At 39.9% G+C, this 27,492-nt stretch overlaps 1 protein-coding gene across 1 annotated transcript in view; it reads left to right on the plus strand.

Annotated features, from left to right (window-relative positions):
- nr3c2 (nuclear receptor subfamily 3, group C, member 2) overlaps positions 1 to 27,492 on the plus strand; it is a 182,747-nt gene that overhangs the window by 78,222 nt on the left and 77,033 nt on the right. Inside the window, exons 4-6 of the mRNA XM_037689957.1 lie at positions 8,005 to 8,121; positions 15,032 to 15,373; positions 22,236 to 22,380. Of these exons, the coding sequence (XP_037545885.1) occupies positions 8,005 to 8,121; positions 15,032 to 15,373; positions 22,236 to 22,380 (604 nt within the window). The remainder of the gene's footprint in view (positions 1 to 8,004; positions 8,122 to 15,031; positions 15,374 to 22,235; positions 22,381 to 27,492) is intronic.

Here is a 27,492-nt window from a genome sequence, read left to right on the forward strand (position 1 = left end):
AGTTTTGTTGTGTGTTTCCTTGACTGATGAAGCCTTCCGGATCGAAGACGAAACGTTTCAGCACAAAAAAGAAACTGTCCAGATGACCTGACTGAAAAATGTTGGATTGTATACCTGGATTATTCAGCATGGACTTTGTTAGTCTCCCCTAGTTTTATTAATTTATTTCAAACTATAAAAAACAAAACGCATTTTGTCTTTTGTCACTCTCACGTGCTAAAGTGACATTTTCCTTTTTTGTTTCAACTACTACAGATTGGTTTGTAAAAAGATAGAAAATGAAAATAAAGTTGTATGTTAATTTCAAAATAAAGAGAAGTTGACTGCTTTTAGGTGTGCACAACTTCCCCTGCATGTTCATCCTCCTTTGACCCAACCCAGTCACCACATGGTTGATTTACAAGCAGTGACCTAACCCTCTGCTTCCGTCATGCTTTGGTTCATCTGAACCGGGCGGACCTACGTGTTTCTCCAGCAGATATAATCTGACCTCCATCTCTTCCTGCTGCCTGTGCATACCTTTGTTCTCCGCCACCAGTGTGGGTTACACATTGTGTGTGCAGCCAAATAGGAAGCTCCAATCTGAAAGGTTTTTATCAGCGTTTCCACCAGTGATTTATTTTCTTTTTGGCCACCACACCTAATTAACATTAGCTAGCACAAAACTGATTTTACCTCAGCCAGCTTAACAGTGTTTGAGCTGAAATCTGGTGCGACATTAGCGACAAGTCATTTACAACTTGTAGTCTGAGTGTGACTTCTCACAATATTACATAATTGCTCCTAAGGATTGTACAAAATGGCTATAGCTGCATTGTTTCTAAGCACAAGATTATAAATAGTTTGGCATTAAAGATGATGGGTGAAATGTATTTGAGTTATGCTAAGCTTTTATTTTGAAGAGACATTTACAATGTATGAAAACCATTTGTTTAAAGCAGTTAAAAGTTCTTACTCTGTATAATTGATTTAATTGAATCAATATAAACTTATATTTGTAAAATGTAACTTTTACTTAAGAACACAGGAGACTAACCCAGTGGTGTAGTCTGTGATATGCAGGTATACGGAGTACTAGAAAAGCTTAAGAATTTCAGTATACCCACTTAAAAGTGCCCAATGATACATGCCATATCATTAGGCATGTGTCATTGATACGTTAAATGGCAATTAAATGCTTCCGTAACAATCTTTCAGTATGCAGAGCTTGTTTATTACATTCGCTTATCCAGAGAGTTATTGAATAATTAATACTTCTGTTCTTACTACTTAATACTTGAACATGTTTTGCTTTTATACTGTTATAAATTGTATAGTATGGTTTTAATACAAAGCTAACTGTTGTACAAAGTTTGTTGTGCATTTATTCAAATATAAGCATAAAAAAAATTGGAAACGTTCAATATGTTAAAAATAAATTGACGATTACATTGTACTAACCAGTGTACTTTGGTCTCTAAGCACAGTATACGAATCGACCGCGGTACTTAGTTTTATGTTGGACATTTGCATTCCGTGACTTCAGCAGTGTCCAATGTACAACGTAAAACTAACTTTACCGCGGTATATAAACAACAAAAATGCAGACTACACCACTGGACTAATCCTATCACGAATGTTTCACAGACTGGCTGTATTCATACTTTGCACATTTTTGAGCGTTAGATCTGAATGTCTGAATGGTTAAAAGAGGCATTGCAAGGACTGGGAATGCACAAGAGGAGGAAACTTGTTGCATATTACAAGAAAAATTTGATTTTTAAACAAGAATACATAATTGTATAAGAGCTGCTGGTTGTGTTAGCTAAAGAGCTGAAGCAGTGAGGATCCTGCAAGACAGTGATTTGCATACTGGCAATTTCTCCTAGAGGTTTTTCTCTGTCTCTCAGTCTGTGTGTGTGTGTGCGTGTGTGTGTGTGTGTGTCTGTGTGTGTGGAAAGACATAATGTGTTTGTAATTCAAGACTGCATAAGTGCAGATAAGGCTAGTCATGGATTAAAGTAAACATTAAGAGGGATAATTAAACCACTCTTAAGTATGTATCGTTTTGGTCTATAGGTTTTGTTCTGTTAAGTTTCTGTTTTTGAACTTTTTTTTTTTTTCATGTTTTGTGTTTTGGATTCATTTTTGTAAAAGATGCTTCTTTGTGCTTGCTGTTTTTCTTAACTTACTGATAACGAACTTCCAAGTTTTCTATTCAAGAGTATTTTCTCTTGGGTTTATTTCTTGTGTGTGTTTCTGATCTGAGAATTTGAGTTCTGTTCCTGCTTTGTGTTTCCTTCCACTGCAGCACCTTTGATATTTTTTTAATTTTTTATTTAAAGTTTTTTTTTATTGTTCCACCTGCCTCCTGAGTTCAAGTCTGTATTAGAGTCGATTCGTACACTGTGACACGTTTTAAAGATCTACTTTATGCCATTTCACCTCCTCAGTGCCAGCCTGAAGCTGTGTCCAAAGCCAAATGGCATTTAGACACACAGTGGAGTCATTGTTGTTAGTCAGCTACTGTATTTGAGAAGGTGTTCCCACAAATGGTACATGTGCACGCTGGTGTTTACGTGTGTCAGTTTAAGGCTGACCAAAGGAGCACAGACCAAATGGTTTTTGTTGCAGTTGGGTCTCCAAAGGATACATTTTCTTTATTTTTTGTTTGTTGTCAAACGAATGTTCTGCAAAATTATATAAATTAGGTCTAAAACATAATGAATTAATTTGCTAAAAGCAGATCTATAGTCTTTTGTGAACATGTATTTATAATTTATAATATTAGTTGTTTGAGTTTAATGGCTCTTTAGATAATTATGTAACTTTTTATAGCCCCACATCATTGTGATTGTATAATTGTGTGTGTGCTGGTTTGTCTTTTAGCAAAATGAACTAGTGGACAGATTGTATTGAAACTCTATCAGTTACACGGATAATGAGCTTGACTATGGTGTTGTAGTAGCAAATTTTCCAAACATACTTTTGACTGCTAACAGATCAGGTGAGATATTTAATGTTAGCATTTTCTACTAGAGTTAATTGTGTTTATTTGTAATTTATCTCAAAAATTATTAATTAGAGGCGTATCTACAATTAATTTATGAAGTCAACCTTATTTAAGATACCTGCCCCATCCATCCAACAATCATCTTTACACGCTTCTTCCTTTTCAGGTCACTGGTGCCCATATCTAGCAGTCACTGTGCGAGAGCCGGGGGACACCCTGGACAGGTCTTCGGTCCATCACAGGGACACATAGAGACAAACAACCATTCACTCACTCACACCTATGGACAATTTAGAGTTACCAATCAGCCTAACGTGCATGTTTTTGGTCTGTGGGAGTAAACCTGAGTACTCGGAGAAAACCATGCACGGAGAGAACATGCAAACTCCATCCATCCAGCATTTGATCCTTCTTGCTGAGAGGCGGCAGCTCTATAAACTGTCACCATGTCGCCCTCACAGCTAATCAAGCTAGCAAACACAACTGGCTATAGCTCAGTCAGTTTAGCAAATATTGACTTACATTTTGGTGTGGTAGTAGCTGAGAGCCATTTCCATCATATATACTTTGGGCACTAATAAAAAAAAAATCTTTATTTAAAACTTGGAAATGGAAGGCCTGTGATGGACTTGCAACAAGAGTTGCAAAAAATCCGACCCGGCCCCAGCCAGTAGCCATCATTTTTGAACCCCACCTGACCCAATGAATTAATAGTAATTACAGGTCAGAACCCGAACCCCCCCCCCCCCCCCCACACACACACACACACACATTTTTAATTTAGCTTTGACTGCTTATAGTTATTAATGGTCAGTGGACGTGTGCGGCTGAATGAAAAGGGCAGAAGATTGGTTGAGGGGGTGTTTGTCCTTTCATGGCTGTCAAAGCACATTAAATCCCTGTTTCTGCCTGCATTCTGCATTATTCAGACACGGACCCTGCTCTGACATGTCTGCTTTGCGATCTCACCTGTTTGGGTTGTCGGCCGTACGCGTTCACTGAGTGCAGTGGCTGAATGTCCATTTGGGCGATGGATCGCTTCCTGGCAGTACCGATAGTCTCATCTGAAGCTTAACTGAACTTTCTTAAAAAAAAAGTTAAATCTGGTCCTCCAGATATTAAAAAACCCTGAACTTTATTTTACCTCTTTCAAGGTCGGTCAGCACACGGTCAAATGGCTGCGTGCGGCTGATGAAAGTATGGCAAGCCATGTTGCCATATAATTGGGAGTATGGCAAGCCACATTGCCATATAATTGGATCATCAGCCGTGCCCACCTGCTGACGCAATCAAAAGTCCGACACCGACCCGACCCGCCCACCTAGCACATTTGTATGGTCCAGCCTGACCCGAATTTGAGCCGGGCTTTGGGCCCGTGTTAGAAATGACGACTCTACTTGCAACCCGTCCAGGGTGTCCCCACCTCTTGCACAGTGATAGATGGACATGGGCACCAGTGACCCCCATGACCCAAAAATGAATAAGCGGGTAAAGATGATGAATGGATGGATGGATGGAAATGGGAGTCTATGGGCAATAAACATTCCTTCATTGACTAAAGTTTCATTTATATGCTTTATATTTGCACACATTTTGTTTTTACAATCAAATCCAGATATTTTTTTAAGGAATGTGCTGATGAAAAATAATTATATATTCATTTCATAAAATCACTTATTTAAAAGACATGAAATAAATTATTTTGGATCTGTTTTCCAACTGAAGACTGAAAATGTTAACATTCAGCTGTAAGGCTGCCTCTCTCAGTATTGATAAGTGAATGCATGTATTCAGAGGTGAGCATGCTGTGTGAGTGAAAGAAGACACGGCGCATAAATAAACAAATTCTCTCTCTTTCAAATACACCCACTGCTGCGTCCATGTCCACGATATGCAGTACGACTTTTGGCTGCTTCATAAAGTGTATTTCACTCTGACAATTATTGACACGATTCATGGAAGTGAGTGAATCGATTTGACAGGAAAGCATCAAAACTTTTCAGAATGGCTGTTTTGTCTGGCCTATCCAAGCACAAGTGTGTATGTGTGCAAGGGGTGGCTGTGTAGTGTTTCCTGTGTTGCAGTTTACTGTTTTTTAGAGCAAGAAAAATGGGCTTATGTAATGGTCATGTGATTTAGCCAGAAATAGTGGTGGGGCTACAGCTGCTGCCTCTCCTCCTGCAGCTTGGTTCCTTGGCTTTTGGCAGCAGCCAGACAGACACACTGCGCAGTACACACCGCTAGCTCTGAAAACAACTTCTGCTCAGTCCTGCAACACAAATACTAATTCTGGAGATTGAAATGAAGAGGAATGCACAGAATGCTCTTGTTGGGAAGTGGATTGCATGTAAACAAACAAGCTCTCATGCATGCAGTCAGTGCCAGACATCCTTCACTGAGTTAAGAAACAAACATGTGAACATGCACGAAGCATGTTTTTACCTCACACCTAATAGAACAAGTCCTACCATAGGAAAGGCTGGAGCATCACTAGGGTCACACAGTCTTTCTATTGTTTTAAAGTAACATTTCGAGGTTGGTTGTTTTTTTGGTGTGTGTTTACACATATATGTACTCATTCATGTGTGTATACATGAGTGGGAGAGTGAATGGCTGCATGTGTGCAGAACTGTCTGTGTGGGGGCGTACGGTGCTCAGAGGCTGGCGGACATGTGGGAAAAGAGGGATTGAGCCATAGAGAGGAAAACGAGTGGCAGTGGAGGAGGAGGAGAAGGGGAGCTGTACAGTGAAGAGTTAGTGGAGCGGAAGGAAGCGCTCTGAAATAGGAGATCATTGGGTTTCACTGAGGGCTAGGCAGGAGGCAGGAGGGATTCTCACCATGTTAGCATCACTGTCAGAAATAGTCGAGCTGCAGCCAGTGCCCTGGTTCCACCACCTTCCTCATCCTATCCACTGCATGAGTCACCAGTGATAAAGCATTGTAGGCAATGACAGAAAACAATGGTGTTAATGCTGACTCAGCATTTACGTTATACTTTTCCTGCTTTCCATATAATTTGTGCAATCTATCTTTGCACACTTTGTAAGTTAGCCTTCCATAAATCAAAATGTTCACCTCATTTAGGAGACTGATTTTTGCAACTTTATAATTTTCAAAGTACACAACTTTATTTACAAATATGTTCTTCGTAGAAATACATTAATGCAAAATTCTCTTTCGCTGCTTGAGTGTTATGCTCTAATCTTGTCTTCTTTAGCAACTTTTAGATTTTAGCTAGCATTTTTTTCTACATCTGGCTTTTGATTTATAGACTTAGTGTAATGGTTCAAGGTTCAAGGTCCTTTATGGTCATTCACATCACATCGTACATGAGGTGAAAGGAAATTGTGTACTCAAGGTCCCAGTTACACCCAAAAATAGCAAAACTATAACATATAAAAAGAAACCGTATACAAAGATCTAAGATATGCACGAAACAGTAATAATGTAATATAATACTGTGTATTAAACAGCAGCCTGAACATGAGTCTGTTGTGTAATGCTACCTTTAGCTTCGAGTTAAGTCTTTTACTACTTTTAGCTAGCTTTTTGCTAACCTAATATTATTTTTAGCTAGCCTTTTGCAGCATGTGTGACCTTTGGTAGCAAAGTGAATCTGGATAAGTACAGGCTGCAATCATTGCAAAAAAAGTGAAAATATAGATTTTTGCCAGGTTTGAGATTTGCATAAAAATGAGTCCATAGCAACACTGTCTAGCGTTCCCGGTCAATAAAATGGCATTAAAGCTTCCTAATCTATGTCCTGATGCATGCTCAACACTTCAGGTAGATAAATCTAACAAGGTTGAGTCAGGTCCTCTGGACACGCTTTTTAAGTGAAACCGTAACTTTTTGTCCCCCGTTCGCTCTGAAACCGAACGGTTTTGAGTCCTGGTCTCAAGAGTGGAGTTTTTCAGGGTAACCCTCCGTAGAGGTGTCAAATACTCTGCAAGTTTGAAGTTGCACATGCGAACTACAGGCGGCTGCTGTCAAAAAAGTTTTTCTTATAATTACAATATTGTGGTTAATACAATATTGTAATTAACAATTACAATACACGGCAGAGAGCAGAGAGTTTTTTGTGCTGCTCACCCTTTTTATAGCATGTATGAGCAAATATAATAAAATCCAGAGTCTAAAGTGATGTTATCATATTCACAGTTTGGACGTAACCATGATCATACACTGCATGTGCAATGAATGCATCTGAGCCCTCAGGGTTGCCATATACTTTTTTTTTTTACCCACTCATTTTCTGTGCACATGTTCAAACACAACACACATATCTTACAATACCTTTACTCAGCAAATATGACCGTGTAGGTTCAAATACTATAATTTTAAAGCAACAGTAGATCCTAATTTATTATCTGGCAACCATACTGACATGGAAACTACAACGTTTTCATGTAAACCCACTTTTTTTTTTTTGTTGTTGTTGTTGCTGTTGTTGTTTATTACCCCCAATAAACATTGAAAGAACACTAATGTTTCCAGAGGTTGTTCTCATGTAAACAGGGCGAACAGTGCCATGCAGAACCCCACCAAATCTAGAATGTAGGACTGAAATAGTCTTTTGACATCTGGGTGTTAATCTGCATCTTGTGTGGGGTCACATGACAGGGTCATGTGGTAATCTCTTAGGTTAGAGAACCTTAAGCTAAGGTTTTGCTACTTCTAGCCTTTAGCTAGCGTTTTGTTCTTTCTTTTAGACAGTATTTTGCTCCTTTTTGTTTTTGACTTGTTTCCTGATTTTTTTTTTTTTAAGTTTACCAACTCAGTTTTAACTTCAACAAATTTGAGCAAAGTTATTTAGAACTCGGCATTCACACATTTTTGCAGAAAATGTACTTTCGGTAGTTCTAACTTAGAATTGTAAAGTTTCTGATAAAATATTGCAGCATCTCACTTTATGTGAGGTGTATTGTATGCATATGTTTTTAAATGAGCACAGCTCATCTGTGTCTTGCAGCCCCCCACAAATGGACTGACATGTCTCATCTTTCTATAGGTCAACACAACTATCTATGTGCTGGAAGAAATGACTGTATCATTGACAAGATCCGGAGAAAAAACTGTCCGGCATGTCGTGTACGGAAGTGTCTCCAAGCTGGAATGAACCTTGGAGGTGAGAACCCCTGCCTTTTCTTCTTTCTTTTCAAATGTTCTCCGTTACACGCCTCCAGAATTACATTTAGGTTAGCCTTGGTCTGTTTAGACAAAATGCTGGAGGGCTGGGGAAAAGTAGGTCTAGCTGTAACCACAAGAGGCCCAGTATATAGACATGTTAATATACCATAGTATATATTAGCATATTTAACTTTTTTGTAGTTTTTTTGTTGTTCTCTTTAGAAATTCTTTAAGCAGTAATGTACATTGTGGTAGACGCATAGAACAGGCATGCTAAATGCTCAGCAATGCTACTAAAAAATAAATTTAACTTGGGCACAGGAAAGGGTGGAAATCCCATCTTATGGCAGGGAGGGCCAGAAAACAAAGTTCTTTGTGCAATTTTTTAGGGGGTACCTTAAAATACAGTCAAATGTACTGTTGTAAAACAAAATTAACATTAAACATGCATTATTGTGTTTGCAGCGAGAAAATGCAGAAACTAAACTTAAAGGAGCACAGAACGTCTTTCTCCACCTGCCACATGCTAATTATTTGTCTCTTTAAACCACTTGATTCACTTCTGGGTCATGCAGCCAAGTGACTTACAACAAAGATTTTTCTTCTATTTTTACAAAAATATAAAACCATTTAAACTATAAGAACAGGTTGCTAAACATCTGACATGCATCCATACACAATAATAAAGTAGAAAAGGAAAAATAATCACGACCACAGTGGGACATAATGCTGATCTGATGTTGCCAAAGAAATGTGTAAACAAAAACTTATTAGAAAACTCAGACAGTCATTAAAGAGCTTTAATGCACTCACAGGTGAGAAACTGTCACTGGACATCTAATATGTGCGCCGTTTCCTCAGTCAAAAGATTGTTTAGAATCATGTTGAATATAATTTAATTTGGCTTGAATTACATTTTGTTTTTATTGAATAATTATCACAGATTTAAGCAGTTTAAAAGATTTTAAAGCTCTAAATACAGCACGTTTGGAAAGAGAAGACATGTCCAATAAATAACTTTATTAAATCTAACAAAATAATTAATTACTGTGGAGTCTGTCAATATAAACAATGAGCTACTGAAATGATGAAACAAAATCTATTGTTCTACTGATTAGAGATCCCGTTGAACAATTTGAGGGGCAGAGACGGTGTAGAGGTAGGGCAGATGACTTGGGACCAGAAGTTGCAGGTTCAACTCTCCGTCATGCCTATGTTGTGGTGTCCTTGAGCAAGACACCCATTCCCTAACTGCTCCCCAGGCACTTACATAGTGGCTCGCTGGGTGTATCTCAGGTGTGATGGGTTAAATGTAGACTACAAACGTCATCATTGTATGATAACATATAACAATGACAACACATTGAACTTATTAAATTTTTTTTATATATTATTGTTGCTATCTTCTAAAATCCTAAATCATGTATTTTCCGGCCTATAAATCATAGTTTTTTTTGCATAATTTGCATGCCCTGCAACTTATTCATTCATTCAACCTTTATTTAGACAAGTTAATCCCATTGAGCCTTGGGGACTCATTTCAAAGAGAGACCTGGTTTTAACAAAGGATGATGACAACAATAGACAATCATAAAATAGGCATACAATTATTTATTTTTTTTTGCAAATCAAAACAAAATAGCAACCAAAAGGAAAGTCAAAAGGAAAAGTAGCAACAAAAAAAAAACCCCAGCTAGATTACAAGGCGGTGTTGAAAACTAAAAACAGGAACATGTCTGCATTGGTTTTTGCCAGGAACTTAACAGATGTTTAAAGCCACTTAGAGAGGTCAAGGTCGAGAGCTTCAGATCTTATAATTTGCATGCCCTGCAAATAATCCATAAATAAGTTGCTTCAGTGTATAATTTGCATGCCCTGCAATTTATACACCGAAGCAACTTATTTATGGATTTTTTCCCATATTTGTAAATCAATTTTTGGCTGAGATATGACCGTTTTCATTCATTCTGACGTTGAAAATATTGAACACTACCATTTTCAGCCACTAGATGACACTCGAGTAGTATGACATACCGTTGTGACATGTAATAGGTAAAAGTGGCTATTAATGATACAATCAGCTTGCCTTAGCCAGCCACCTTCGTCTAGCTCTGGGATCATGCCTGGAGCAACCATCAAATCAGCTTCATTTCGCTGCGCCGACCCGGCGAAATGCAGCTTTTTTGACCATTGAAGTGCATTTATTAAGTAAAAGTTCAACTGAGACACACCTTTGCTATAATGTCGAGCAAACAAATATTTGTTTTAGGGGCTTATCTTGTGAAATTTCTAAGAATGCACCCGCTTCCGCAAATCGGCTTTTGAAATGCAGCTGATTTGACCGTCAGTGTATTTATTAAGGAAACGTTGCACTGAGACACACCTTTACTATAATTTCGAGCAAACAAATAATTGTTTTTAAGTGTTAATCTTGTTAAATTCTTGTTGAAGTCCTCCCGTGCACGCTCCCGCTACCACCATTTGACAGCCAATCGATTTTTGGCACAACACCGACCCACATTTCTGGGTTGTCAGCGGTGACGCATAACAAATACGACGCATCAGCGATGACGCATAATAGATGTAATTTATATGGCGAAGTGACATATTTATGTTTTTTTCCACTTTATTGGGCATATTTGGACTGATGCTACTTATACAGCAGTGTGATGTGTACAGCAGAAAATGTGGTCATTTATTTTGCAGAACAGAAAAATTTCAGAGTTTCACTGAGTCTTGAACTCTATTCCTTCATGTAAAAGTCAAATGTGCAAACTGCTGTGCTGCAGAAAATGTAGATGCACTCCCCTCTTGTCAGGGATCATTGGACTAAATCACCATTAGGTTGATGGGGGGAGGGGTTTCGCATTGCAGATTTTTGAAAGGTATAATTTTATCTTTATAAAATTATACCTTTTCAAAAAAAAAAAAAAAAAATTTATCTTTAGGCAGCACGGGGGCACAACTGGTAGAGCTGCTGCCTCTCAGCGAGCAGGTCCCTGGTTCAAACCCCGTTCCAGGGGCCTTTCTGGGTGGAGTTTGCATGTTCTCTCCGTGCATGCGTGGGTTTTCTCCGGGTACTCCGGTTTCCTCCCACAGTCCAAAAACATGCATGTTAGGCTAATTGGTAACTCTAAATTGTCCCTAGGTGTGAGTGAGAGAGTGAATGGCTGTTTGTCTCGTTTGTCTCTATGTGGCCCTGTGATGGACTTGCAACCCGTCCAGGGTGTACCCCGCCCCTCGCACAGTGATTGCTGGACATGGGCACCAACGACCCCCGTGACCCAAAATGGAATAAGCGGGTAAAGAAAATGGATGGATGGATGAATTTTATCTTTATTTTATTGCTTAAAACTATTTGTCCAATGATTTAATGGGACGTCCATCTTTGATTTTCCAATCCCCAGGAATTTCCACTCAAGGTCAAAGATAATTTTTTTTTTAGTCAAACGTGTTTGCATTTACACTGAAGTGGCAATGAGCAATCATGTAAAGGCCTGTCATTGAGTTCATTTGTCTCTGTTAGCAAAATGTCCTGTGAATTACAGACTAGATTTTAACAACATATTTTTGAATGTACATTGATGGCTGATTACATTTTGTAGTCAGCCTGATTCTGAATTGCTGCCATATCAAATCAATAGTAGAAGACATAAAAATGGTATACCTCGATCAGTTTTTCAAGTATTAAGCTAAAATTTGGTGTCCTAGTAGCTGGTAAGTCAGAGCAATGCAACTAAATTGCTCAGGAGCCACAGTTACTAAAAGCAACTAGCTCAGGGGCCGGACATCCAGCAGTTATTGTCATTAAATAAGTTTGTTTTATGGTTTAAAATCTAGTTTTATTTAAAAATTAACCCACTGGTGGGCTGAACTGAGCTCACTCATGGGCCTCATTTGGCCCCCGGGTCACAAGTTGAATAGCCCTGGAACAGATTTTAGAATTGCATGTTTAGAGTTAACCTTGTCTGTTTTTAAGAAAATAACTCTAAACCCGCTGGACAGGTTTTAATGAAACGTTCAGAACATGATCATTGGAATCCAAAAAAGTTCAATCTGGTCCTCTGGACATTCAAAAAACAAGAAAACAAAAAAGACAAAAAACAAAACAAAGCAAAACAAATGTAGAAACGTTTCGTCTCTCATCCGAGAGACTTCCTCAGTCTGAGGTGCTGTATTCAGCTCAGTCTCTTAAATAGCACCTTCTCAGAGTGGATCAACCAGTTTGCTGCTGACAACCAAAACCAGCTGCTCACATAGTCAAGAAGGACCATCAGCCTAACAATGGAAGTGGTTACAAGAAGAAGTTAATAGATTGCCTGAAAAATTTGGAGCAGGACAAGGCTATTGACTGTATTCTGTACCACAGACTGTACCCAGGGGAGGCCACACCTAGTCTGTATGGTTTACCTAAAATCCACAAACAAGGTGTACCTTTAAGACCAATCGTTAGCATGATTAACTCTGTCACTTACAATGTTTCCAAATATCTGGCGTCTGTACTCATCCCTTTAGTTGGCAGCTCAGAACACCACATACAGAACACCATGGACTTTGTAGATAAGGTGAGGGATGTCATCATGGAGACTGATGAAACAATGGTCTCTTTTGATGTCACATCACTCTTTACGTGCATTCCTGTTGATGGTGCAGTAGAGGTGGTCAGTTTAAGATTAAAATCAGACACCACTCTGAGCAGCAGGACCATGCTTTCCACAGAACAACTGTGTCAACTCTTGAAACTGTGCCTGCAGTCAACCTACTTCACATATGGGGAGCAATATTATAGGCAGAAACATGGGTGTGCTATGGGGTCTCCAGTTTCTCCTATTGTTTCCAACCTGTACATGGAGGAGGTAGAAAAGAGAGCCTTGACGTCCTTTTCAGGGACACCACCAAGCCATTGGTTCAGGTATGTTGACGACACCTGGGTTAAAATTAAATCTCAGGAAGTCCAACATTTTACTGACCACATCAACTCTGTGGATAAATACATCAAGTTCACTCGAGAAGATGTAAAAAATGGCAGTTTGGCTTTCTTGGACTGTGAGGTCTCAATCTCTGATAGAGGATTTTTGCAAACCGAGGTGTACCGCAAACCCACCCACACAGCCCAGTATTTGCAGTTTGACTCCCATCACCCTTTGGAGCACAAGTTAGGAGTCATCAGGACTCTGTATGACAGAGCAGACAGCGTCCCCACTAACTCAGGAGCCAGGCAAAAGAAGAAATCCTACACAAGACAGGCAGAGCAATGTGGATATCCTAACTGGGCCTTCCTGAAAGCAGATAAGAAACCCAAACAGGACTCCAGCCATCAGGTGAAAAGGAGGAACCCAGACCCATACCAGTGGTCATTCCATATGTTGAGGGGGTATCAGAGAAACTGAGACATTTATTTTCTAAACATAACGTTCCAGTGGCTTTTAAACCACAAAATACATTATGGCAAAGACTGGTTCATCCCAAAGATCCAGCCCCCGGCACAAACAGAGTAATATTGTGTATGCTGTTCAGTATCAGGAGGGCTGTGATCAGTCTTACATCAGGGAAACTAAACAGCCACTGGCCAAAAGGATGGCCCAGCACAGAAGATCAACATCATCAAGCCAGGATTCTGCGGTCTACACTCATCTCCAGGCCAGCGGTCACTCTTTCAGGGATGAAGATGTTCACATCCTAGACAGAGAGGAACGATGGTTTGAGAGAGGAGTAAAGGAGGCCATCTTTGTGAAAAGAAATCGTCCATCAATAAACAGGGGTGGAGGCCTCCGGGATCAATTGTCCCCCTCTTACAATGCTGTGATTGTTAGTATCACTCAACCCCCTTTGAATAGTAAACAGCCATCAGTGTGCTAATGATCCATTGTTAGGCTGATGGTCCTTCTTGACCATGTGAGCAGCTGGTTTTGGTTGTCAGCAGCAAACTGGTTGATCCACTCTGAGAAGGTGCTATTTAAGAGACTGAGCTGAATACAGCACCTCAGACTGAGGAGGTCTCTCGGATGAGAGACGAAACGTTTCTACATATTTTTTTGCTTCGTTTTATTTTTTGTCTTTTTTGTTTTCTTGTTTTTTGAATGTCCAGAGGACCAGATTGAACTTTTTTGGATTTTTCTATCTGGATTATTGAGCATGTATCAGGATATGATCATTGGAAGTAATCTATAACTGATAAACTTTTGGAGTCAGCCTAATTCAAAATGACTCCTACAGCTGAATAACCTTAACAAACAACAAAATGAGGCTAAGGGTGCATTCACACCAGCCGTGTTTAGTTTGCTTTAATTGAATTCTAGTCCATTTGCTTAGAAAGTCCAGTTCGTTTGGGGAGGTGTGAATGTGCAATCAAACTCTGATATGGACCAAAAAAGCGAACTTTGGTCCACCTAAAAAAAACTGGGTCTCGGTTCAGTTGAAGTGAACTCTTGGGCTCGACTGTCTCAGTGCAGTGTGAATGTGAACTGCACCAGATGAAAATGTGAACAAATGTTCAGAATTTTGGTCCCAAACGAACCGAGTCTACCAGACTATCAGGTGTGAAAATACCCTAAACCTCGGCCCCACCAAATACTGACCTGATATCTGGTGTGGTAGTAGCTAAAAGCCATCCCTGTTAGTGTCAACAGTTCTGTATTTAAAGGTTCGCCATGCAAAGTGTCAGGGAATTTCATTTTTATAAATACAGAATGCTAGTTTGATTTACACCTATTTTTCTATTAAACATTAAACAGCAATTGATCAGAATGTTTGCACTTATCATTTATCCATCAAAGAAATGTGTTAATTTCATGTAATCAGACATAGACAATTACATTATTGCCTGCCATTTAAAACAGTGGACAATCATTATCATATTCAATTATTACAGTATAACCGAGTTATTACACTGTTGTGTTTCCCCACAGCGCGAAAGTCTAAAAAGTTGAAGCTGAAGGGAGTTACTGAGGACCTGCAGAGCTCTAAAGATGGCCAGATAGTCTCAAGTGGCATTGGAGGTGGTTATCTGTCCTCAGAAAAAGAGCTTAACGCCAGCGCCACCAACACTTTGATGTCCCACGGGCCAGGGGGTGTCACACCCTTTCTGCCCCCCTCCATCAGCAGCGTGTTGGAGCTGATTGAGCCTGAAGAGGTGTACTCCGGCTACGACAATGCACAACCCGACACAACTGACCACCTGCTGTCCAGTCTCAACCGCCTGGCCGGAAAGCAGATGGTGCGCATGGTGAAGTGGGCCAAAGTACTTCCAGGTAATGACCACAAATATGCATTCATTTAAATAGTGCAACTGGAGATAAAATATCAAAAGCTCCCCTAGATATATTTTTGAGGATCAAAGACATTAATATACAATTTCATTGGTATTTTTAGCTGATAAAAATACAGTATTTCATGTTGTATCATGTGTGAAACAGTGAAAAGTCAATAAGCAGAATGGTTTAAGGAGGAAAAAATATCAACGTTTTAATGCAATTAAATGTTTTTGATTTTAACATTTCTGTCATAGATCTTGCCTGATTTATGCATTGCTCATGCAGTGCCACATATTGAATTTGCTATTAACTTGTGATAATGAATATGATAATTTGTGCAAGAATCAAAGAACTAAAAGAAAAAAATGTAATCCAAATTATCCATGATGTTTTTCCTATTTGCTTGGGGTTTAATAAAGAAAAAATAACATTTTCATGTTTGATTCATATTAAAAAGGCGAGACAGCTAGTTTTGTCATGGTACACAGATTTAATTTTAAATATTAGGTCAGGAAATGATTTGTTAAAGCTCCAGCAAGATTAAAATTGAATCCTGTTTTTCCATAAACTAGAAGATTAGGACTTTCAAGCAGAACTCAGTTACATTATCTAGTCAGATTTTGCGTTTGACAGAAAATCTATTTAATTATTTTTTATGTAAAATACATCACAAGAAAAAAAATAATGTTTGAAAGGGAAAACAAGTTTTCCTAACATTAAAGTAAGTGTGTGCATACAAAAAGGTGCCTCACAGGTAGCTTTCTGAGCCCCTTTAATTTGCTGTATTGCAAATATTTGATATCTCCAGTGTCTGCTTCCTGTATCCGGCCATATAAATAGAAGCCAGACAGAGGGGTCAAAAAGAGTACCTTTGACTTTCAGATATGCTACAGCCTGCGTTCACAGCTGTGGCAGGGCTAACACATTGGGCAGAGTGAAAATAATGTATCCTGTCTTATACTTTTGTTGCCTAACAAATTAGGAGCCACATTATTACCATGTACCTTCTATAGCTGTGTGAATACTGATTTTAGTTTGCACCAGATCAGTTAAATTCAATTCAATTCAATTCAGTTTATTTATATAGCGCCAAATCACAACAAAGTTGTCTCAGGGCACTTTACAGAAACATTCACATACATGAAAAGCCAATTAGTAAGTTCTCTATCTAAGGAGGCCAGCAGACTTGAATCTTGGCTTCATTGCAGTCTCCCATCCTGAGCAAGCACAGTGGCAACAGTGGAAAGGAAAAACTCCCTTTTAAAAGGAAGAAACCTCCAGCAGAACCAGGCTCAGGACAAGTGGCCATCTGCTTTGACTGGCTGGGTTTGAGATGTCAGAAAGGAGAGGCAAGCGAACACAGAATGGTAGGTCCAGATAGGTCCAGGTGTACCTGAAAAACAAAAACACGTCAAGGATAAAAAAAATAATTACAAATACCAAACAGGTTGAGCAGAGTAAGTAAAGACAGTAGCAGAGTGAAAAAATGTGGTCAGTTTGTCCTCCAGCAGTCTAAAGCCCCCAGTATACTGCCGCGTACATCCATACGCAGAGGTACGCACATACCCCCCAGGGCATGTCCGTGCAAAGCTCAAGTTTTACGACCGCATACGCGTACGCGGTGTCGCACAATAAACTGCCCAGCGACGGACTGTTTTGTATGCGACACCAATGTATTAAATTCCCCTTCTTCATCTCTGATCTGGCCTTTTCTTTTGTTTTTTTTGCCAAGAGGCAAGTGATCTCTTCCTCCTCCGTTGATGCCATAACTGAAATGGTGAGAAATGGAGGAATTTGTCACAAGCAAATTAAACTCGGGTCCAGCGTGGCTGCGGGAGGGTCTGGAGATTTCCTGGTGGTCTGATGTGTGGGCTGTAGAGCCAGCGCTCTCTGTTTTTATTTATTTTTTAGATCTTTTTATTAACAACATATAAACACAGAACACTGCTGCGGCTGAGGCTGCCAGCGCTCGCTTTTTTCTTTTTTTCGGCCTGTCAATCAATCCAGTAGGCGTGTCAGCAAATGACCAATCGGCGACCTCAATTTGTCCCGAAGGTAAACGCCCCTTGTCTGTGAAGCTGCTCTGCAGCTGCTCAGGCTGGAGTATCATGTCTGAACCCTGCGTGAACGGACATATGTGGCAGTATACTGGAGCCTTAAGCCTATATCAGCATAACTAAGGGACAGCTCAGGAAACTCACGCTGACCCTAACTATAGAATTTAGTGAAAAGGAAAGTCTTAAGCCTAGTTTTAAAACTGGATAATGTGTCAGCCTCATGGACAGAGATTGGAAGTTGGTTCCACAAGAGAGGAGCCTGATAACTGAAATCTCTGCCTCTCATTCTGTTTTTGGAAACTCTAGGAACTGCAAATAAACCTGCAGTCTGAGGGAGATTGGGGACAGTAAAGTTGTTCCAGTGGAGAACTGGCCAGTCAGCATTGGAATGTTGCGTGTAGAATGACTTCTTAACAAGGCTGAGTTGGATCCTCTGGATGGATTCTTCTTTGTTGAAACTTTTTGTCTTTTATCCAAAAAACGTCTTCAGTCTGAGGAGCCGCAACAAACTCGGTCTTATAAACAGCACCTTCTCACAGTGGATCAATCAGTTTGCTGGTGTCATCCAGAAATAGCTGTTCACATGTTAAAGGAGAACCATCAGTGTAACAATTGATTGTTAATGCCCTAACAATTGGTTGTTAGTGCCCTGATGGCCATTTGCTATTCACAGAGGGTTGAGTGATGCAATAACAGCATCGTACAAATTGTAAGAGGGGGACACTTGAACACGGAGGCCTCTACCCCTGTTTCACGATGAACAGGATCTTTTCACAAAGATGGATTTCTTTACTCCTGTCTCAAACCAGCATTCCTCACTATCAAGGATGTGAACATCTTCATCCCTGAAAGAGTGTCTGCTGATCTGCAGATGAGTGTAGACCGCAGAGTCCTGGAACTGATGATGTTGCTCTTCTGTGCTGGGCCATCCTTTTGGCCAGTGACTATTTAATTTCCTCGATGTAAGACTGATCACAGCCCTCCTGGCACTGAACAGCATATACAATATTACTCTGTTTGTGCTGGAGAACTGGATCTTTGGGATGAACCAGTCTTTGCCGTAATGTATTTTGTGGTTTAAAAGCCACTGGGACGTTTTGTTTAGAAATTAAATGTCTCCGGTTTTCTGAAACTCCTGCAACATATGAAATGACCACTGGTTAGGGTTCCTCTTTCACCTGAAGACTGGCTGGAGTCCTGCTTGGGTTCCTCCTCTGCTTTCAGGAAGGCCCAGTTAGGATATCCACATTGCTCTAGAGCCTGTATTGTGTGGGATTTCTCCTTCTGCTTGGCTCCTGAGTTAGTGGGGACACTGTCAAGTCTGTGGTACAGAGTCCTGATGACTCCTAACTTAGGTTCCAGTGGGAGATGGGAATCAAACTGCAAGCACTGGTCTGTGTATGTGGGTTTGTGGTAGACATCCATTTGCAAATGTCCTCCATCAGAGACTGAGACCTCACAGTCCAAGAAAGCCAACTTGCCATATAAGGATTTATGCCATTTAGCATGGCCAAAAATAAGTGATTGCTAGGAAAATTGGGTGGATCAGGGGCACAGTTTGTAGAACTGCTGCCTCTTAGCAAGAAGTTTACCCAATCAAATCCTGGCCGGGGATGACATGTCCAGGGTGTACCCCGCCTCTCGCATAGTGACTGCTGGATATGGGCACCAGTGATCCCCATGACCCGAAAAGGAAGAAGCGCCTAAAAGATAATGGACGGATGGATTGATGCTAGGAAAATTGAGACGAGTAAACAAACAAACTGCTGGTCAGTCTGAGGAAACATCTGGTTTCACCAAGCCGAGAGGTCAGTGATGCAGCGGTGAAAGCTAGCTATCCAATTACTAACAAATTAGCATTAGTATTCCAGCTGTACAGTGAAGGTGAGTTCAGGAAAACCTGTATGACAACGGCTGCAGTAATTGTATGCCCTGAGAAGTGACACGTTTTAGCAAACATTCTGCCAAGAAACATAGTTGCTGCAAATAGTTGCTGATAAGATTTCAAATCTCTCAGATTTGGACTGTCAGTTGAAATACAAAGTTACCGTAAATTATTTGCTGCATTTTTTGAGTTTGTGGAACTGAACTGAGGCCTTGACATCACAGATATTGCTCAACTGTCCATAATTATTTTTGGAGTTGAGATCTTGACCATAACTGGGGAGTTTCTGGAGTTGGTTCAGCTGATGTTTTCTGCTCTCTTGTTGGAGTGCTGGACAGAGTCTAAGGGGACTAGTGTGCCTTCAATGATCAGAAAAAAGGCAGGTGTTACAAAACTCTGAAAGAAAGTAAAAGCTGCAAATTGAAATGCTTTTTGGACTCTTTACTCTATTTGCACCAGGAAGCTTGTGTTGCAAGTTGTCACACATGGATCACATCATGGAGATGGTTGTCCCAACTGTTAATCTCAGCTAGGTTGAAATCATTGTCAGTTTGACTGTTTTCTTAGTGACAAAAACATTACCCATAGCCTGCCATACCACATTCAAGTAAGTCGTTCAGCTGAGGAGCTGTGTTGAAGTGTTTCCGTGATCTATGGGAGGAAATTGAACAATTCATGGAGAAAAAAGTAAAACTAGTGATGGAATTTCAATCTCCAGAATAGCTGCAGGGCCTTGCATTTATGATGATATCACAAAGCACTTGAATAATCTGAAAAAATGTTGCAGGGTCGCAAAAAAATTGCAACACAATATTATGACAGTATATGAGCGTTCAAGTTAAAGCTGACAGTGGGAGACAAAGCTGGCAAACTGTAAACTAGCTCATTTTCCCTGTCTTAGAGAGATGCCTGTGACCGGAGTGAACACTGACATGAAACAGTACAAAGGCAAGATTACGGGACTGCTGAAGAAGTTTAAAAGACGGTTTCAGGTCTTTGGTGAACTGTAGACTGAATCTGGAGTTATTCGTTTACCACTCATAGTCCAGGCTTCTGATATGCTTGTCAACATCCAACTTGAAATAATTGATTTGCAGTGTAATGCAAATCAATTAAAGGACAAATTTGCCTTAGTGGGCTTGGGCACATTTTATCAGTATCTCTTGCCATTCTACTCCAAATTAATAGCACAGGCTGCAAAACCTTTGTGCATGTTTGGGAGTACTTACCTTTGTAAACAAGTGTTCTCTGTGATGAGCATCAATAAAACAAAGCTTTGCTCACACACACAAACACTTAAATTACATTCTGAAATTAGCTGCTATTCAAGATATGATGTTGGATATTGATGCACTTGCCAAAAGATGTCAAGCTTCAGGAACACATAAACAGTGAGTTATTAGAATCCTACTTTGTACGTCAAAGACCATTTGAACTCCGGATATACGTACATTCTTTGCTAGCTCCTCCTTCAGGACCACCCCTACTCCATTTCTTTTTCTATCCACATCATGATAAAACAGTTTAAACCTTGCTCCAATGCTGCAAGCCTTCCTGCCCTTCCACTTGGTCTCTTGGACACATTAAACTTTTACCATCCTTCTCTGAATCACGCCAGCCAGCTCTCTACCTTCACCTGTCATTGTCTCCCACAGTTGCCACCCTTAGTTCTACATTATTGACTTTCTTGACTTTCTGCTTCTTGATCTGTCTCTGACACGTTTCCCTCCTCGTGGTCTTCAACTAATAGTAGCACAATTTCCGCCGGCACCCTGTTTGTTAACAGCACCAGTGACAATCAACCCGTGTGGGTTGTTAGCCTGTGCCTCATCCGATCTGGTATGGTGTCACTTAGATGAACTTACAAATTAGTTTTGGCAAAGGTGTTTTCTGTCTGATGCCCTTCCTGACACAACCCATACCTTCTATTTGGGCTTGGAACTGGCATAAGAGACACACTGGTTTGTGCTTACTAGTGGCTACTTTTTTTATTTATTTATTTTACTTTTTTCTTTTCTCAGTTGTTTAGCTAATTTTAACTTTTAGCTCCAGCTTTGCTACTTTTTGTTTCTACTCTAGTTGTTGTAACTTTAACAATTCAGTTTCAACTTAAACAAATTTCAACAAAGTCTCATAAAATGCAAATTTATCTTGATACAATTCATCTCTGATGTTTAATTACTTTAAATTCTTAAGAAAATAGTCACAATTCCCCATTAAATTTTTTTCACAACAGGCTCTTGTGAGGCAAAACAAATTCAACATACCTTTAACTAAATTTAGTTTTATATCACTACTTTTATTTACTTTTTATTTCATATGTATTTTATGGCTGTTTATTGTTGTGTGTACCTTATTTGGGGTTTGTCTAAAACAGGTCTCTATTGAAAATGAGTCCTTGTGTCTCAGTGAGACTAACCTGTATAAATAAAAGTTGAATGAAAAAAAATTGCAATTTTTGGCAGATTGACATGCATGCTGACAGAAATAGTCCCAGAGTCTTGATAAGTTACTTGGATCCTCAGAAGACCCATATTTATGCATTAGGAGGAGTTTGGTTCCTGCCAACATTTGACTGAATGTTTGGCAAGTTTCATATCTGACCATTTTGGGAGCTTCACATACAACATGCCAATAATTGCAGACCTAGTGGGGATTTTCTGTTTTTTAATGGGTGAATGTTTGTCAATGCTTACTATGTTGTCTTAAAAAATGGTAAAAAATAAACTCTCTTAAGCAAAGATAAAATTACACATAATGCTTTGATTTAGGTAAAAACATGTACAATGAGCTACTTTGTTTCATATTTAAAGCCAAAATTCTTTATTGCTTCGTGAATATTATCTGTGACATTGTAACAGTGTTGCCCTCTGATCAAGTTTATTCCTGTGTTATATGTGTGTACTTTGTGTGTTAGGTTTCCGTGTCCTGCCCATTGAGGACCAGATCACCCTGATCCAATATTCGTGGATGTGTTTGTCCTCCTTCTGCCTCAGCTGGCGCTCCTACAAACACACTAACGGACAAATGCTCTACTTTGCTCCTGATCTAATCTTTAATGAGTAAGTTTACACTTTTGCATTTCTGACACTTACTGCACCTGTGCTTTTGGTGTCATTAAAATAAAAGTCTCAACATTTAGTCATAATATTAAACATTCTATTTAGGTCTTTTCAGGGGTGCTGGAGAAAAGCACCACTTTAAACCAGCCACTAGGGAGCACAGGCCAGTGTGTCTCTTGTGCCTGTCCCAAGCCCGGGTAAATGGTGAGGGATGTGTCAAGAAGGGCATTCAAAGTAAAACACTTTTGCCAAAATGCAAGTTCATGTAAGTGACACCATACCGTATCGGTCAAGGCCCGAGTTAGCAACAACCATCACTGGTGATGTTGACAAACCAACTTCTTCAGTCCAATGACTGAAGAAGTCTTTTGGATAAAAGACAAAATATTTCAACGAAGAAGAATCCATCTAGATGACTTGCCTTAACCTTGTAAGACTAAGTATAATATTTTGGTCTCATTTGTTTAACTCGGTTCTCTTTATCTACTTTTAGGACTTGTGTGAAAATGTTCTCAGGGTGGTCTTGATAGGATATAAGGTCAGAATCAAGATTGAAGGGCCTGGGAGCTCAAGAATGTTCCTTTAGGCCATAGCCTTCCCAATCTACCAGATATTGGAAATCTGGATCTCTACAACATACGTCTAGGAGGCGTTGAACCGTAAATGCGGGGTTGTCATTGATCAACTGTGGGTTGGAGGATGGGGGTGGGGGTAGGAGGGTTTAATGGGCTAGTGGAAACAGGTTTAATCTGAGAGATTGAAAAGTGGAATGTATTCTCATATAAGAAGGGATTTTTAAATGAACAGCTGGTGGATTAATGATCTTGACGATGGGAAAAGGACAGATGAAACTGGGAGCAAGTTTTCTAGGCGTGTCTTTCAATTTTATGTCTTTAGTTGATATCCATACTTTTTGACCAGGTTGGTATGTAGGAGCCGTAGGTTGGTGTCTGTCTGTAAATCATTTGTTTTGCTCTGCAGTCTGGAGCAAGGCCTCTTTCGTCTGTTGCTATATTCTACAGCTACGGCAAAGGTGATGCTAGACAGAGGGGACATAAAAGTTACCTGACTAGAAAAAAACAGTGGAGAATACCCCAGAGGGGCTTTGAAAGGCGAGAGACTCATTGCTGAAGAGGCAAGGGAGTTATGGACAAATTCTACCCAGCGTAAATGTTGGCACCATGTGGAAGGATTATTGTTTATTATGCACCTTAAAGCTGCTTTGAGTAATTGGTTGCATTGTTCAGTCTGACCATTTGATTGTGGATGATATCAAGAGGTAAGACCCAAAGTGACCTCAAGTGCCTGGTAGAAAGCCTTTCATACTTGTAAGATGAATTGGGGGTCCCCTGTCAGAGACTATGTCCTGAGGTATGCCATGAAGGCGATAAACATGTTTAACAAGCAGTTGAGAAGGTTTGAGTGCCAACGAGAGCTTGGTCAGGTAATGAAGTGAGCAGCCTTAGAAAATGATCAATAGTGGTGCAGATGACAGATTTATATTTGGATTGGGTAATCCTGTAATGAAGTCAATGGCGATGTATGACCAGGAGAGGTTAATGGAAGTAGTAGTCCTGCAGGTGGCTGATTTTTGTTCTTATTCCTAGCACATGTAAAACAGGCTGCAACAAAGTCCTTTACATCATTGTATAGGTTAAGCTACCAAAAATGTCTCTGAGTAAGAAGTAACATGCGTTGCATACCTGGATAGCAGGTGAAATTGTCATTGTGAAGCTAATCCAGAACGTTACTTGTCATGGACGTCAGAACAAAAAATGTTCCAGGGGACCTGGTGCCAGAATCTGGTTCCCTGTTTTGAGCCTCTTTGATGTCCTTCTCGACAATCCAGGTCATGACTCCCACCATACATGATGTGGGTAGAATCCATTCTGGATTGTCTAGGTTTTCTGTTGTTGAAAACTGGCAAGAAAGAGCATTAGGCTTTTCATTTGAGAACTAGGGATGTAGGTAATAGTAAAATTGAAACTAGTGGGGGAAAAAAAGACCATTGAGCTTGATGCGCATTGAATCTTTTAGCTTTTTGTATATAGACTAGGTTCTTGTCATCTGTCTATATCACAAAAGGTAATTCAGCTCCCTCCAGCCAATGTCCCCACTCCAGAGTAAGTTTTATGGCAAAGAGCTCTCTGTTTCCTACATCATAATTTCTCTCAGCAAGTGATAGGTGTTGAGAGAAGAAGGCACAGGTATGTAACTTTCCATCGTCAGGAAATTTTTGTGAAAGAACTGCTCCCACTCCTGTGTCAGAGGCATCCACTTTCATCATGAATTGTATATGAAAGTTGGGATGTGATGGGATGGGAGCAGAAGAGGATAGTTGTTTTAATTCACTGAAGGCAGCTTCTGCTTCAGGAATCCAGATGAATTTTGGAAGAGTGAATGTTAGTTGGGTGAGAGAAGTGGCGACTTGGCTGTAGTTCCTAATGAAGCGGCGATAGAAATGAGCAAATCCCAAGAAATGTTGTAGTTGTTTCCAGTCCTGGGGAGTTGGCCACTCAGTCACAGGCTTGGTCTTTTCTGGATCCTTACGCACCTGTCCTCTCAAAAATTTATCCCAGGAAGGTTATGGAAGACATGTGAAACTCACACTTTTTGTTCTTGACATAAGGCAGGTTTTCAAGAAGCTTTTGAAGAACAGCATTGACATGTTTAGTATGTTGGTACAAGTCCTTAGAATAAATAAGTATGTTGTTGAAGTAAAAGAACAAAAAAATATTCAAGAAGTCTCTCAGAACGTTGTTGACTAGAGCTTGGAAGATGGCAGGGGTGTTGGTTAGTCCAAAGGCATTACTAAATATTCAAAATGCCCCAACCCTTTGGGGCATTTTGGATATATAGTAATACCATCCTGAGGAGAACAAGTGGAAGACGGCATTTAAGACCTCTGTCTTAAATGCCGTCTTTCATTGTCCCCCTCCCAAAGTCTCACTAAATGGTATGAGTTGCGAAGATTCAATTTGATGAACACTGTTGCCTCCTGAAGTTGTTCATAGATAGCCAATCAAAGGTAAAATACACTTGTTTTAAACTGTAATTTCATTTAATCCCCTAAAATTGATGCATGGTCTCAGGGTCTTGTCCTTCTTTGCGACAAAAAATTATTCTGTGACCCCTGGAGAAGTAGAAGTTTGAATGATTCTATATAGTTCTATATATAATTCTATATAGTTCTTCATAGTCTCCTTCTTGGGGCTCAGTAGATTATACAATCTACTAGCAGGTAATGGGGCATCCATAAGGAGATCTATGGCACAATCATATGTTCTGAGTGGGGAGTTAAGGAAAATAGCCTATTACTTGCTGTGGATACAGGGGCCAAATCATGGTACACAGAGGGAATTTTCGACAGATCAATCTATTCATGAGTTTGAAGAGAAAATGAAGCAGGTGTTATTGCTGACTGTAAACATAATTCAGAACATGTTTTACGCCAGCTCTTGACTCTGTTTTGGCTCCAATTTATTACTGGGTTGTGTGATTTTAACCATGGGAGACCCAAGGTGAGTTGTGGATTAGGGGAATCGGAAACAAAAAAAAAAATCACCTTCTTCATGGTGATTTCTGGAGATGACAAAGTGTACTCCCAAGGTCCTGAGAGAGATGGAGGAGATGGTCTGGCCTGTGAGTGCATCAACACTGATGGAATTGGTTAGTTCTTTGACAGGAATCTGGATTTGTTCTACCAGCTTAAACTTATTAAATTTTGTTTGGCACCTGAATCCACCAGAGCCATAATGGGGGAATTAATTTGATCATTTTTTCATTCAACCTTTCTTTAGATGGGTAAATCCCATTGAGCCTCGAGGACTCATTTACAATAGAGACCTGATTTCAACAAATAATGATGACAACAATGGACAACAGTGACACCAACAGACAGTTATGCTTTGTAAAAAGGCATACAGATTTTTTTTTTTTTCGAAACAGATAATAGCCAGTAAACACAAATTTCTTTCAGGAAAATTATTAGAACATCTTACCAATGTCTCCTGGCTTAATGGTGGGGTGTTCCTTTTAAGCGGGCAGGCGACAAAACAACCCCTCTTACCGCAGTAGATGCATTCTCTAGTGGTGATTCGGTGTCGTCTCTCTTTGGGTGTTAATTGTGTCCTTTCTATCAGCATTAGTTCAGGTTCATTGGGTGTTATAGGCAGCGGAAGAGTTGTAGATCTGGAAGTGGAGTACTCACGAGTCTTGCAGTTTCTTTCCATGTTGCGTTCTCTTGGGTGGTTGTCAATATGAATGGCTAGATTAATCAGTTCATCCAGAAGGAACCTCTCTGGTAATTGATCTTTTACTTGGTCATTTAATGCATGGATAAACACTCCTTTAAGAACCTTTTCTTCCCATTTGGACTCTTCAGCGATTATCTGGAAGTGGATGGAAAATTCAGATACGGATTGTTTACCTTTGCATAAGGAGAACAGCTTTTTGGCCGCTCACTCCTATTGCAGGGAATGGTCAAAAACATGTAGAGAATCCTTTCAGAAAGCTTGAAAAGTTAAGGATTTTATTGGATGGGACCAAAGGTAAGCATGTGCCCAGCGAAGAGCTGCTTCTTGTTTCAGGGAAGTTATTATATAAGTAATGCGGGCAAAATCAGAAGCATAGGATTTAGTGGTGCATGGTCAAAAGCAAGATTACATTGTAAAAACCTCCACAATGGCTGGGGTTACCTTCAAAAAATTCCTGTGGGCTAATATCTAGTTCTCGAAGTGAGTTAAGTTGACCACAGGGGTGGGTTCAATTTGACGAGGAAGAGAAGGGACCTTAGCAGTGGGTAGGAGAGCAGCAAGCTTCTGGTCGATGGAGTAGACGACACTCACTAACTCCTGGAGGTTGGTATGAGAAGTTTGCAGTTGGGACAAAATGTGTTGCAAAGTGTGATCATGCCTATTCATTTATTTTGTGTGTGAATTGCATGATGAATCTGCTCATCACCAGTCTTGCTCTGAGGGCCAGGTTGGCTGGAACATTCTAACATGATAACAAAAAAGGTTGAATCATGTCATCTGGACTTCGTTTTTCTTTTTTTTTTTTGTTAAAAAAGAAACGTTTCGCCCCTCATCCAAGAGGCTTCGTCAGTCTGAG

The sequence above is a fragment of the Nematolebias whitei genome, chromosome 16 (assembly GCF_014905685.2).
Source record: "Nematolebias whitei isolate Nwh7 chromosome 16, NemWhi1, whole genome shotgun sequence".
NCBI lineage: Eukaryota > Metazoa > Chordata > Actinopteri > Cyprinodontiformes > Rivulidae > Nematolebias > Nematolebias whitei.